The sequence below is a fragment of the Pongo abelii genome, chromosome 2 (genome assembly GCF_028885655.2).
Source record: "Pongo abelii isolate AG06213 chromosome 2, NHGRI_mPonAbe1-v2.0_pri, whole genome shotgun sequence".
NCBI classification, from domain to species: domain Eukaryota; kingdom Metazoa; phylum Chordata; class Mammalia; order Primates; family Hominidae; genus Pongo; species Pongo abelii.
Window position 1 is genome coordinate 180979423 of NC_085928.1, and position 14367 is coordinate 180993789.

The 14367-nt window shown below is 39.4% G+C and overlaps 2 protein-coding genes across 7 annotated transcripts in view; one reads left to right on the top strand and one right to left on the bottom strand.

The window, feature by feature from the left end:
* Positions 1–14367, top strand: part of LOC129058725 (uncharacterized) — a 40615-nt gene that overhangs the window by 21542 nt on the left and 4706 nt on the right. The window lies entirely within an intron of this gene.
* Positions 11541–14367, bottom strand: part of TNIK (TRAF2 and NCK interacting kinase) — a 400486-nt gene continuing 397659 nt past the window's right edge. For all 5 annotated transcript variants that reach the window (XM_054552986.2, XM_054552987.2, XM_024244766.3 and 2 more), the window contains one exon: positions 11541–14166. In XM_054552986.2, the coding sequence (XP_054408961.2) occupies positions 14083–14166 (84 nt within the window). In that variant the 3' untranslated portion in view covers positions 11541–14082. The remainder of the gene's footprint in view (positions 14167–14367) is intronic.

Here is a 14367-nt window from a genome sequence, read left to right on the forward strand (position 1 = left end):
TGGGGGTTGTCTAGGACTGTGGGCATCAAAATGACAGATTCCTGCTCACAGCAGGATGGGGATGGTCAAGAAGTTTGCCTTAGTAACAAGCACTCAGGTGATTCGTATGATCAGAAAAGTTTGGGTTAGTAAGACCACACAATAGCTTCATGCATCAAAGCCAAGGTTCAGTAAGGAAATTTGAAGGATTAGTTCTACAGGAAGCAACTAAAAAGATGCCCAGAATTATATGCACGAAATGATTCACTCACGGGGAAAGAAGTTGAGGAGTGGGGGTGGGGTGGGGAGCTACTACTACCAACACATGGTAATCTTGGCCATTCCTAACAAATGGTGTTACAAACGTTGCCCACCAGAGGTCAGGCCCTGGCTGAATCAGGAAAGCCCTGTGGCATATGTCAGGAGGTTGGGCATAGGAGTCAACAGAGAATGCTATACTTTGTTCAATTAAGTTTAAGCCTCTGTGCTTGATGCTTTACATGGCAAACTGAAACCTGGCTTTGTACCTAGATTAACTGAAGGCCTATCTTAGGAATATACTCTTGTAACATGTGGCTGAGTCTTAGGCAATCACAGCAGTGTAATTTTAACTGATTGGCTGCCAGCTGATTCAAGTGAGGAAAAACATTGGGTAAGCTGTCACTGTTGTTTTCTGTCCATAATGTCATCTGACCACTTTGCAGGCCCAGAGTTCTTTGAACCTGTTCTGGTCTTGAGTGAGGGCTTCCCAATTCTAAAACTGAGAATGAAAGCCAATTAAGATCTTTAAACTAAATTTGTTGTAATGTTGTCTTTTGACAACATTCATGTACTCAAATTTCCTGTTCCACTAGCACTTTCTCTAGTCATATTGAATGATTTCCCATTTCTGTACCCACATGCTCTTCCACTCCTCTGTGCCTTTGTTCAAGTTGCTCCCTCTGGCTGGAAAGCCTCTCTCTTTTTTTCCTTTCCCAATGTCTTATGAAGGCCATATCCCTTCATTTTTGTCCCATGCAGTCCTTGAAATCCTCTATCAAATGACTGACTCTGCTTTTTGTCATTGTCTCTGTTCATGTCTCCTGCCTTCCTCATGTCCCCTGCAACCTAGGGAGATCATTTCTCCATCAGCTTTTTCTGCCTCAGCATCCAGTGTGAGGCCTGTTATAGAATAGACAGTGATAGATAAATGGCTACTTTGCTTTCCTTCACATAGATAGCACATACTGCTTTAGTGGCTCCTCAGAAGCCAGATTATAGCTGCCTCAAATGTTTTAAAAAATAAGATGGCATATAAACAGGTAAAAAAAAATACGATGATGATATTGAATTCTCTGGCATCTAAAGGTGATAAGGGCAGCCATATTAAAATGAGCTGAAACAATGACCATTAACATGTTATCCACATTAAAACATTGCCATAAAACACAACTAAAACAAAAAGGGGATTCTCAGGGAAAATATTTACAGTTAAACATTTTCCAAACCATGGGCTAGGGACCTCAGCAAGACCAGGAGTTGGGTGATATGTCAAGAGGTCCAACACACCATCTGTATACCAGGCATTGTTTGTAGCCTAAATAAATGATTCATATGTATAAATAATTATTTTAAAAATGAATGTAGCTTATTATTTGTTGCTTTTCTGTTTCTGAGGTAGATAGGAGGTGAACTCATCATACTTTTAAAAATAGGGAATGAATTCTTTTGGCAAATGAGGTGACTAGGATGCAGTTAGCTTATGACTTCTGAGTTTTGCTGTGTCTTCTGTTTCACAGCATTATCCACTGTGATGGCACTAAAGCCTGTAGAGCTTTCTTAAATTCTACTCACTTGATGAAGCCAGCAAAATAAATCTAAATCATGGACACCAGGCAGGGTGTCTGCTTTGTTTCCAGTGCTGGGTGATGCTCTTGAGTTTTTTCCTATCAATTTTTGAGATGGGCAGTATATTTCTATACTGAAATAAGGTCTGGACTTTTATAAAAGTTCTCCACAGCAGTTGTTACCACATATTTTTAGATGTTACCAGCTAGGAAAAATTTCAACAAGAAAACTGAAGTCTCCTCCACTGATATGGTTTGGCTGTGTCCCCACCCAAATCTCATCTTGAATTCCCATGTGTTGTGGGAGGGACCTGATGGGAGGTGATTAAATCATGGGGGCAGGTCTTTCTTGTGCTGTTCTTTTGATAGTGAATAAGTCTCACAAAATCTGATGGTTTTAAAATGGGAGTTTCCCTGCACAAGCTCTCTTCTCTTGTCTGCTGCCATGTGAGATGTGTCTTTTGCCTTCTGCCGTGATTGTGAGGCCTCCCTAGCCATCTGGAACTGTAAGTCCAATAAACTTCTTTGTAAATTGCCCAGTCTTGCATATGTCCTTATCAGCAGCATAAAAATGGACTAATACAGTACATTGGTACCAGTAGAGTGGGGTACTGCTTAAAGATACCCCAAAATGTGGAAGTGACTTTGGAGTTGGGTAACAAGCAGAGGTTGGCACAGTTTGGAGGGGCTCAGAAGACAAGAACGTGTGGGAAAGTTTGGAACTTCTTAGATACTTGTTGAATGGCTTTGACCAAAATGCTGATAATGATATGGACAATGCAATCCAGGCTGAGGTGGTCTCAGATGGAGATGAGGAACTTGGGAACTGGAGCAAAGGTGACTTACTGTTTTAGCAAAGAGACTGGCAGCATTTTGCCCCTGTCCTAGAGATTTGTGGAACTTTGAATTTGAGAGAGATGATTTAGGGTATTTGGCTAAGCAGCAAAGCATTCAAGACATGACATGGGTGCTGTTAAAGGCATTCAGTTTTAAAAGGGAAACAGAGCATAGATGTTCAGAAAATTTGCAGCCTGACAATGCAATAGAAAAGAAAATCTCATTTTCTGAGGAGAAATTCAAGCCTGCTGCAGAAATTTGCCTAAGTAATGAGAAGCCAAATGTCAATCCCCAAGACAATGGGGAAAATGTCTTCAGGGCATGTCAGAGACCATTGCGGCAGCCCTTCTTATCACAGGCCCAGAGATTTAGGAGGAAAATATAGTTTTGTGGGCCAGGCCCAGCGTCCCTCTGCTGTGTGCAGTCTAGGGACTTGGTGCCCTTCGTCTTAGTTGCTCCAGCTGTGACTAAAAGAGGCCAAAGTACAGCTTGGGCTGTTACTTCAGAGGTTGGAAGCCCCAAGCCTTGGCAGCTTCCATGTGGTGTTGAGCCTGTGGGTACACAGAAGTCAACAGTTGAGGTTTGAAATCCACCTAGATTTCAGAGGATATAAGGAAACACCTGGATGCCCAGGCAGAAGTTTGCTGCAGGGGTGGGGCTGTCATGGAGAACCTCTGCTAGGGAAGTGTAGGAGGGAAATGTGGGGTCAGAGCCCCCACAGAGTCCTTACTGGGGCACCACCTAGTGGAGCTGTGAGAAGAGGGCCACCATCCTCCAGACCCCAGAATGGTAGATCAACCAATAGCTTGCACTGTGTGCCTGGAAAAGCCACAGACACTCAATGCCAGCCCATGAAAGCAGCTGGGAGGGAGATTGGACCCTGCAAAGCTAAAGGAGTGGAGCTGCCCAAGACCATGGGAACCCACCTCCTGCATCAGCATGACCTGGTTGTGAGACATGGAGTCAAATGAGATCATTTTGGAGCTTTAAGATTTGACTGCCCTGCTGGATTTTGGACTTGCATGGGGCCTGTAGCCTCTTTGTTTTGGGTAAATTTCTCCCATTTGGAATGACTGTATTTACCCAATGCCTGTACCCCCATTGCATCTAGGAAGTAACTAACTTGCTTTTGATTTTACAGGCTCATAGGTGGAAGGGACTTGCCTTGTCTCACATGAGACTTTGGACTGTGGACTTTTGGGTCTTGAATTCCTGTGTGTCGTGGGAGGGACCTGGTGGGAAGGGAATGAATCGTGAGGGCAGGTCTTTCCTGTGCTGTTCTCGTGATAGTCTCTCAAAATCTGATGGTTTTAAAAAATGGGAGTTTCCCTGCACAAGCTCTCTTCTCTTGTCTGTTGCCATGTCAGACGTGCCTTTCACCTTGCACCATGATTGTGAGGCCTCCCCAGCCACGTGGAACTGTAAGTCCAATAAACCTCTTTCTTTTGTAAATTGTCCAGTCTCAGGTATGTCTTTATCAGTACTGATTAATGGACTAATAATACACCCACTCAACCCCAAATCTTGTGAAGAACAACAAAACTGTAAACTTTTAATTTTGCCAAACTAGAGCATTTAATAAAATAGCCATTTATTATCAGCATCAGCTCTCAAATACATTGTAACACTAGAATGAGGGCACACCATCTCCAAATAAGACGATCTTTAAATGAGCTTTTATACAAAACTCACTATGCTGTCCTTTTTGGTCATTTTTCCTTGGACTAATGATAAGTTTGGCCTGAGCTGGCTAGGCTTCCAATTATGAATTGCTATTCTAGTGAGAAGGAATGAGATGGGGGAAGAGTATCAAGTTGACCTGAAGGCTATGCTGTTTCTTTCTGCTCCAGTGATGCCTTCTAGCTCTGAATCCTTCAATTTTTCAACTGCCATCTCTCTTATTAAATGGGTTTAATAATAAAAGATAACCTGAGATCCATGGAGCACTGGGTACAGTGCTAAAAATGTTCGTCGGACCGTGATGCTGCTGATCCCTGCCCTCATGACTTTATGGGTAAATTAACATTGAACTTTGGAAATGAGGATGACTAATTTTTGGAGGGAGATAACCCTATATCAAATTGTTATTGTCATAGAACATGGATTTAGTTGTTTATGAAAATATAAAAACATGTATTTAAGCTGTTGAGTTACAATTTTAAAGAAAACCAACACTCTAAAATATTTTTTTTCACATATAGAGAACTCACTTTGAAAATGTTTTTGTATCTTAACTGGAGTTTGTGATAATCTAGATTGTTCACAATGACCGTGACACCTTGTCCCATTTCTTAGCATCTTTTTCATATTTTCTATCTATCCCTGAAACTAATGTCCTGCATTTTTCAAGAGGACCTCAGGAATCTGTAACTAAGCACCATGGAACTCCAAAATGCTTTTGGTCCTAGAAAGGTGAAGACCTTGATCCTGGCTATTTAGCATGAATTACACACTATCCTTAATCTCAACAGATTTCTGAAAAGACACAAAAAGTAATGAGGACCAAAAAAAATTCTTTCACTGTTATATTGCTTCATATGACATCATTTCATTATCTTCCTTCTTTATTTTTTAAAAAGATTTATTAAGTGAGCAGGAAAATACATGATTGAACAAATGGAAACTACAGGGTGTGCCCTTTACAAGACTGAGTGAAACAATAGATTAATCAGAAGGCATGTGGCAATTTTCTACAATGAAACTTCATGCAACATTCAGTGGAGCTGAATATATACAGATGTTAGAGGCTTCCCAGGGAGGCAGAATTGTTGTCCTTGGAAGATTGTTAAGACCCAAATGTCATTAGGCTGTCTTCAAGCTGCATTTGGCAGGAGGATACTTTCACTCTTGTTTATTTCTTGTTTCAGAAAAAAAAAATTGTTATGGTTTTTTAAACATTTAGACCAGAAAACAAAATTCAGAATCCCCACCCACATCCAATAACTCTGCATTTATTGCAATGCCAATAGCTTAAAATGGATCATTATCTGTAAAAATGTAAGAGTTTTGAAATACTGCTTTTCTCATGGTTCTATATGACAGCCCCTTTTACAATCCTGCAGCTTGGCCTGTTAAGATGATTCATGGAGCAAGAAAGTATAGCCAGGGTCATAGCCCGGTGTCTTCCATCCACAATAGCCTTCCAGGAAAGAAAATCTATAGGGTTTTCTATTTTCTATATGACATCAAACCTATGCTTTTATGATATAACTTTGAAGACAGTGCTTTTTTTTTTGAAACTGAAATTAATCATATAGTTTCTTACCCTTTAAAAAATTCCAAAACTCTGTTATTATCTTCATTCATTCTTTCATCCAACAGATATTTACTGAGTGACTACTATTTGCCAAGCATTCTTCAAAGCACTGGACATGGACCAGTAAGCAAAGTATATGGTGATAAGTACTATGAAAGGCAGTGAAGCAGAAAATGAGTGGGGGAATGAGAAGTTATTTGACACAGGTCTCTGACAGTAAAGGAATATTTGTACAGAGACCTGAAGGGAGGGAGTCAGCTATGTAGGCATATGGGGGAAGTTTTGAGACTGAGAGACGGCAAGGGCAAAGACTCTGAGACAGAACATGCTTTGAGAGTGTTCTGGGTGAATCAAGGAGGCCGGTGTGACTTTAGCAAAGTGACAAAAGAAATAGATGAGGTCAGAGAAGTGGCAGTGGCAGCTGAGGTGGGGCCAAAAGTAGGACAGATTATCACAATGCCCTTATAGGCCACTGTAAGGATGTTGACATTCCAGGTGAGATGGGAAGGCATTGAGGGACTTTAGCAGAAAAGTAGCATAACCTGGAATATGTTTTAACACCATCATATCAGGCAAGAAGTGGCTTGGACCCAGAGTGGATTGTGGATATATTCTGAAACTAGGGAACACAGGATTAAAAAAGAAATGGATTCGATGTGGTATGTGAAAGCAAAAAATAAAGGATAATGAGATTTTCTGGTGTGAAGGAATAGAACTGCCATTTACTGGCACAGGGAGGATTGCAATGGGAGTTCAGTAGTACCCCCTTATCCGAGGGGGAGTTTGAAGACCCACTGTGGATGCCAGAAACTGTGGATCATACTGAACCCTATACATACTATTTTTTTCCTATCTATACATACTTCTGATAAAGTTTAGTGTGTAAATTAGGCACAGTACTCTTGCACTTTGGGGCCATTAAGTAAAATAAGGGTTACTTGAACACACGCACTGTGATACCATGACAGTCTATCTGATAACCAAGATGGCTACAAAGTGACTAAGGGGAAGGTGATGTTTACAGCATGGATACGCTGGACAAAGGGATGATTCGTGTCCTGAGTGGGATGTAGCAGGCTGGAGCAAGATTGCATTACACTATTCATAACGGTGCACAATTTAAAACTTAGGAATTATTTATGGAATTTTCAATTTAATATTTTTAGACTGCAGATAATCGCAGGTAACTGAAACCAAGGAAAATGAAACCATGAATAAGAGAGGACTACTGTGTATTAATGGGTGAACATGTCAAGCTTGAGATGCCAATGACACATCCAAATGAAGGTGCTTCATAGGAAATTAGTTAAATAATAAATTGTATGCCAAATTTATTTGGCATTCAGGGAAGAGTTTGGGTCTGGAGATTAAAATGTGGGTGTTGTAAGTGTATAGTTTTTAAAGCCCCAGGACTGGGAGAGATCACTTAGAGGGGGATGCCCAGGACTGGGGCACTCCAAGAAGTCAGCCAAGGAGATTGAGAAGCAGTGGCCAGGAAGGTGAGAACATGAGGAAGTTGCCCCAGAACTGAGAAAGCATTTCAAGAAGGAAGTAATTATTAACTGTGTCAAAGACTGCATATAACTCAAGCAGCATGAAGCCAGAGACCTAACCATTGCATTTGAAAGCATGGAGGTCACTGGTGTCCTTAGCAAGAGCTGCTGTGGTAGAGATGAAAGCCTGATTTGAGTTGGTTCAAAAGACCAAGGGAAGAGAGAAATTTAGGACAGTAAATATACACAGTTCCCCCTAGAGGATTTTTCTGTGAAGAGAAGCAGATAAATGGTAGTTACGTTACCGAAACATTAGGTTTGGTCTAGGTCCTGCTGCTTGCCACCCAGAAAGCCAATCACTGAGATGACAAGTATTGCCAAGAAAGTAGGCTTTGTTTTGGTTGGGTGCTGCAGCCAAGGAGATGGGAGCTCAGTCTCAAATCCATCTCCCTGACTGACCAAAACTAGGCATTTATATAGCAGGGAAGAAATGTAACAATGTGTAAGAAAACAGGAACTAGGGAGGGGCAAGAGGGCATCCGGTGCTATGATCTGGTGAGTTCCAGTTCTTTGATACTTTTTTGAGAGGCCTGAAGGAAAACAAATACAAGTTTCAAGCTTTAACAGCAAAAGGGTCAATTTCTATGTTTATCCAAAAACAACTGTCTATGGGACTATTGGGCTGTTTCAGTTAGAGAGGGTAATGGGGCCAAGGAGGGTGTTTAAGACTGGAGATACTGCAGCATACAGAACACAGCAAGATACACTGCAGAATACAATGAAACTCAAAATACAGTGAAATAGAATAGAATAGGGGATGCAGAAGAGAGGATTTGGTTTCTGGGGCAATGATGTTTATTTGGTAAGGTTGAATGGGATTTACCTAGAGCAAATAAGAATTGTCTGCTATCACTTAAGGAGCTGATGTAGTAATTAGTAATGATAAGTTTCACTGGTCAAGATCAGGGAACCAAGAAGCCAGGGTATTCGTAGGACTGTGTAAATGGATTTTGAAATAATCAAGAATGATGACAGGGTGGTGGTAAAGAGAGCAACAGTGAGCCAAAACCTAAAATTCTTGAGCAATGAGAAGGAGTAAAAGAGGGTAATGTAGGGACTTGAGAGGCTGATGTCAACAGCTTCAAAACAGTGAGTGTTCAGGAGGAGGAAGGGAGAATAGTTTGGAAGTGGCAATGAGGAACAAGGAGGCATCCTACTATTAATGTTTTATTATTCATGTTTTGACAAAGATAGCATATTATATTCCAGGGCATGGTAGTGACCATGTGGGGAAACCTATCAAAGCATTTTTAATGACTGTTTGGAATAACTGTAGAAAGTACTTTCTCAATGATTTTTGTATGCAAGAAAAAAAAGCACCCGAAAGTAACCAAAAGTTTCAGACTGGAAAATATGCCAGGAAGATTTTCTTCTCTCATTCTCAGGTGAGGCTGTAATCCAGTTTTAGCAAATTTTTGACAATTTAAAATACTTTTGAAAACTGGAGATTTAAAAAATGTAAACAATTGTAGGTACAGCAAAATCGTAGTTTTCCCTTCTGATATTATACATTTGGCATCTCTCTACAGTTATATTAACATAAATAAGGCAGTTAAAATGTTCAAAAATAGTTTTACAACATTCAGTTTTAAAAATTCATTCAAGCTGTAATCTTTTGTTTCCTGCTGCCACCTAACATTTGAAGTTTTGATTCAGGGTAATGTCCAAGGTTTCTTAAACATACCATAATAAGTATTACTATTCCTTAACGCTTACCCCAGGGGAAGAGATAAGGGAAAGGGGTAGCTGGGCATGATATTTACGATGTACAAATAATGATCCATTGCCGGAAATGAAAACTCACCTTTCCACCAGCATTTGCTCAGCCTCAATAGTGGAATGCAACTTGGTGCTGATAAAAATAAACCATTAAAACCAAACCCTATCATGCAAGGAATGAGTTTGAAGATATGTACACAAACTCAAAAATCTGTAAACTTTAGGACATTTTTATTTTTAACTGTATTTTCTACTTTCCATCCAAACAGTTGTCATCATGGACTCAGAAGAGTCCAAGATTTTGATCTAGATTTAAAAGAACTCAAACATTACCCAGGGATTTTTGTTTAAAAATGCTTTTATGGGGATTTTTATTTTGGTATATTCTAGCACTTCCTGGAATGGCAGGTCTAGAAGAATAAAGTCCAAAGCACAGGGTTATGATCTCACACTGTTTAATGCTAAGCAAACTGTTGAATATTCTAGTTATCAATGGAAGAATTCCCAGAATAATGGTGTAGAAATAAAAACAACCTAGAAAATGTTTGGTAGGAATATACAGATTGTCAGTTTTGAACTTGCAAATTCTCAAGAGGTTTTCTCCTTTGCTGGGACTCCTGAAAAGTGATCAATTTTACACCCAGTTTATTTAAGATCCTTGAAAGGACAGCTTACTTTAGGGTTCCTGATATATAGTGACCAAGGAGATTTAGTGGCATTTATGAGAAATATTAGCAGGTAAATTAAATCAAATTTAGACTTTTGGATTTTAGATTTATGTTACAACTATATAGTCTCAGGGGAGGTCAGTTTTTGGTTGGTTGGTTACGTTTTGCTTGATTTGGTTAGATTTAAATTTTTGAAGAATGAACTAAAAGGTAACTAACAAGTTAGAGACTGTTGAAATGATCAGAACATGGTACCAGTGGTGATTTTGGAATATAAAGAGCATAGTAGTGTCATTCAGAATTGTTGTCAGCATGCTGTGGATTTTCTCATGTTTTCCTGCAGTAGGTTAAAATTAAAGTTTTATCAATAACTATCTTCTTTCTTAAAAATAATGTAGCACATCTTACATCTTAAAGCAATCAGCACAAATGCAAGTGATGCCTGTTCAAGCAGACTTTCAAAGACAGCACACACTGTTAACACAAAGAGCTCTTCCACGTTTCAAGAATACAGTGACGGGAACTGGTACACATAATAGTAGGGAAAGCATTTTTTTTAAAACTTTGTGGAATGTGAGACTTTAGCCACTTCCTTTTCTGGCAGTGGATAAAACCAAAATGGTTCTGGCTTGAATTTCACATCTTTCTAATAATCTACTGGACAGGAGGGACCAGAGACACCAATTACCAATGAGTCACAAGAACAGACAAAAATTGTTAGTAGATTTTGACAACCAGGAACTAAGGTGTTTTTAAAAAACATGTACTTGATGCAAAGTATATTAGGAGTGCACCCTAGAAAACAATGTCAAAGTGTTAGAAAAATGGAGCCCCTGTCCAGGTGACCTTGTGAGATTTCACCCATAACTTAATATACCCTGTTTAATAAAAATAATAATAGTTCTAGGTCTTCTTGAAGGATTGTTTAGAAGTCTCCAAGAAAAATAATGAGATCTATCTAAAATAGAGCTGTTCAATTTTATGTGGAACTTAGTGAAAGCTGTCTTCATTTGCATTGTGTGTTATGATGACAGTGGTCTGGCTGGAACTGGCAGGGGGAAGAGCCTCATTATTTGAAGGAACTTCACAGGTCATCCATTCCTACCACCACTGGATGCAGGAATCCATGCTACAGTATCTTTGACTGGCAACCAGGAATGATGGTCACCTGCCAGACCCCAGACCCAGACTATGGTGTAGGCAGGCTCAGTAGATTTTACTGGATGATTATTAATTTAGAGCAGTAAGAACTGGCAGATCTAGTGAAACTTACTCTGAGGGGAGGGCTCAGTTTCTCCAGTTTCTCTTTGTAGGAAAATAAAAATACAATGAGCCAATTTCTAGAGACAAAAATCACCTATAAAAAGATCAAAACTAAAGATTTTTTTTTTGTTGAGATGCCATAAAAATGGATGAAAAGCAACCATTCCTCCCTTACCCCCAAAAAGAATTAAGGCAATTCAGAAAGTTTGGATGAGCCACAAGGACACCATTCTGACATATTCTGCATGTTCTAGGCCTCATTATGTCAGGGCTGGAGTCTGTCTTGCTGGAGGAAAATTCATTTTTGAAGATAAAAGCTTCAGTGAATTCTTTAAATATCTATCTTTTAAAGAGCACAGATTTCTGGGGGGCCCATTTAAATTTGGATTTGCCTTGTACTCAGTGTAAAATATTAGTACAAAAATATAAAAGGCATGGCTTGATGTTTAACGTCTGTGTTTTATTGTTGTTGGCACCAGAAAAGCTCATGTTCTATGTTATGTCACTGTACATACTGTAAACAAGACTGCATTAATATTGTTTTCTTATGATTTGTTTCAATGAATCTAGATTTTAAAAAATACATTCACAAACTACCTTATGTTTAAACACAATGATTCCCTTTTATTTCTTAACTGTACCCAAAATCCCACAATAAAAAAATCATTTAAAGCTGTGTGTTTCAAACTTATCACTTAGAAATAAAAACAAAACAAAACACAACATAAAAACAGAGATCAGTTTGCAACATAATTTAAAGAAGCTTCTGGTTTAAAATACCACAGCAGCAATATAAAGAGCTGGTGGCAATCACATTCGGGAGTGAAATCGAAATCAATATATTTTGTCCACATCAGCATCCAATTACAGTAGTTGTTAAATTCAATCCAAAAAGTTATTGCTGAATTTGTGGCATGGAATTTGAGAAGACAGTATTGTTGAGCAGCACAACCACAGCAGTAAAAATGAGAACAGGAGGATTTCATTGCTTTTGAGAGCTAAAGGGACCGTGAGGAGGATATCTTGCTGATTGCCTGAAGATAATCCTCAGTTACATTCCTGCATATTACCTGCTTTAAATAAATGCAAATGACAACCACCTTTTCAGGAGGGGCATAATAATGTAATCCAGAAACTAGAATGTTTCCCCTTCTCTTCCCCATCTTGCCCAAACCACTAGATTGAAATGGCTCCATTTTCCTAATGTGTATTTCGTTCTCATTAATAGTACATCAGCTGCTCGTGTATTTAGGCAAAATCAGTAGGATCATAGTTTTTTTTTTTTTGATCCGTTTACAGTAATTATTTTCTCCAGAAACAGGCGACATTAGTTTTTGTCTTTGGATTCCCCCCACCTCCAATTTTTTAAGAAGAAAAATTTGGTCAACTACTGTTTCGTTTTAAAAATGTTAAATGCACCTGAGATTGCCAGTTGAGCTCTCTATATGTCTCCTGGAGATAACACTGCTGTGATGAACAGTGAAACAAAAACAAACAAAACGAGGTAGGTTAAAACAGGAAGCGCAACACAGATATTGTTTGCAACACCTCGATACCACAGGTGGCCATGCTTGTAGCTTTGGAAAAAAAAGTCCCAGTCGCATAAAAGTTCAAATCATTTGAGTAAGAGTTTATAAGGACACAAGTCAACCTGAACTAAATACATACATATTTCTGCACAAATGTTGTTTACCGTATGTTGGGTAATTTGGAGGAAGGTAAAGTGATTAGGGTCTCAAAATTTTGTCCAAAGCCTTGCTTTCAAGTTCTCTAAAATTGGAGCCAATGATGCCTCCTGTATCTGAGGCAGGCTTAGGAGTCTAGTCCCTTCTCTCACCCACCCAGGGAGAACACAGGCAGCTCAGAAACATTTATTATTAATTTTTTCAGTCACAGTTTTCTTCTTGAGAAAGTGGCACCCTCAGGAGAGAGCTGGGAATGTTCAGAGCCTGAATATCATCCACTCCCCAAGTCCCAGAAAGAACTCAACAAAGTCTCAGTCCTAATGAAGCCCAAACCAAGTGACCTCTTAGCCGGGAGGCTTTGTGCATTTTAAAAAAGACTATGTAAGCTTGTTTCCCAGAAGCTCTTTCTGTCTGACCCCATCTGTCATCCCATCTTTTGCCCTGATCTGTTGCATAATAGCTGAGGGAAAGTTGTGTTAGAGAGTCCCTCCATTGCTAGGCCAGCTCAACTCAATGGCGTTAGTATCCTATTCAACACACTCCATTCTGTAAAGGGCCATATAAAAATATGGCCTGTCATTCACAAAAGTGGTAGTTGATTTTATTAGACTAGTAGTTTTAAGGCTAGTAGTTTAGCCATTTAAAATCTATTTCCCAAAAGAGGGGAAAACTAGTATTTTTCTTCTCTTTTTAAAAATTCATTAGCCAGTTGCTATCAAAAAGCAACCTTTTGGGTTGGTGAAGGCAAGAGAGTTCTTAAATTACTCCACTATGTGGTTATGGCCTTCAGCCTAAGGAGATAAGGTACATTTATTGTGCTGTCTCTCGTCATTGGAAATTTTACAACATACCATATACTTAAAACTAGTAGGCAGACAGAATTTAAAAGACTCATTTTCTCAATATGCATTCTTTCCCCATTCTTGCAGAGTAAAGGGGTAAAGAAAAAAGGTAAAAACCTGAAAACCCACCATAACACAGCTTAATCGTTAAGAGCACACAATATTTGTTTCTATCCCTAACTCCGAAGGGCACGTGGTCCATCTTTGTCCACAGACAAGGCAGCATTCTTGGGGATCTCCTGGAAATTTCTGCCACCTTTTTCTCTCCTTCTCAACCAGGCTGCAACATTGAAAGATGGACTGTATTGGGAGGGGTGGAGGGAGAGGAAAAGGGGAAAGCGATATGTTCAACCAAGCCTTCTGATTCTGCCTCTAGACTGGCATAAGTCCACATGAGTTATGTTCTTTTAAATTAGAAATAACGCCATGAAGATAAGTGCCAAGTGCTCTTCTGTTACCAGTTCATCATGGAATTTCTGTTGAGGGTCATGAAAAACACTTGGCTACTTCCTCCAGATCGCACGGATGCAAAAAATACCTGTTTGAAATTAAAAAGAAGTTAGTTCAACTGCATGGTCTTTTCCCCTCTTTTCTTCAACCGTCCATCCATTTTCTCTCACATGTCCTATCCTTGCCATGTGTCAGGTCTTAAGACTTAATGGCTTGTGTTTATAAAGTCCCTTTGGATATCGTGCATCCTATGTAAAAACTCCTGCCTTTATTCCTATGGTTGTTATTA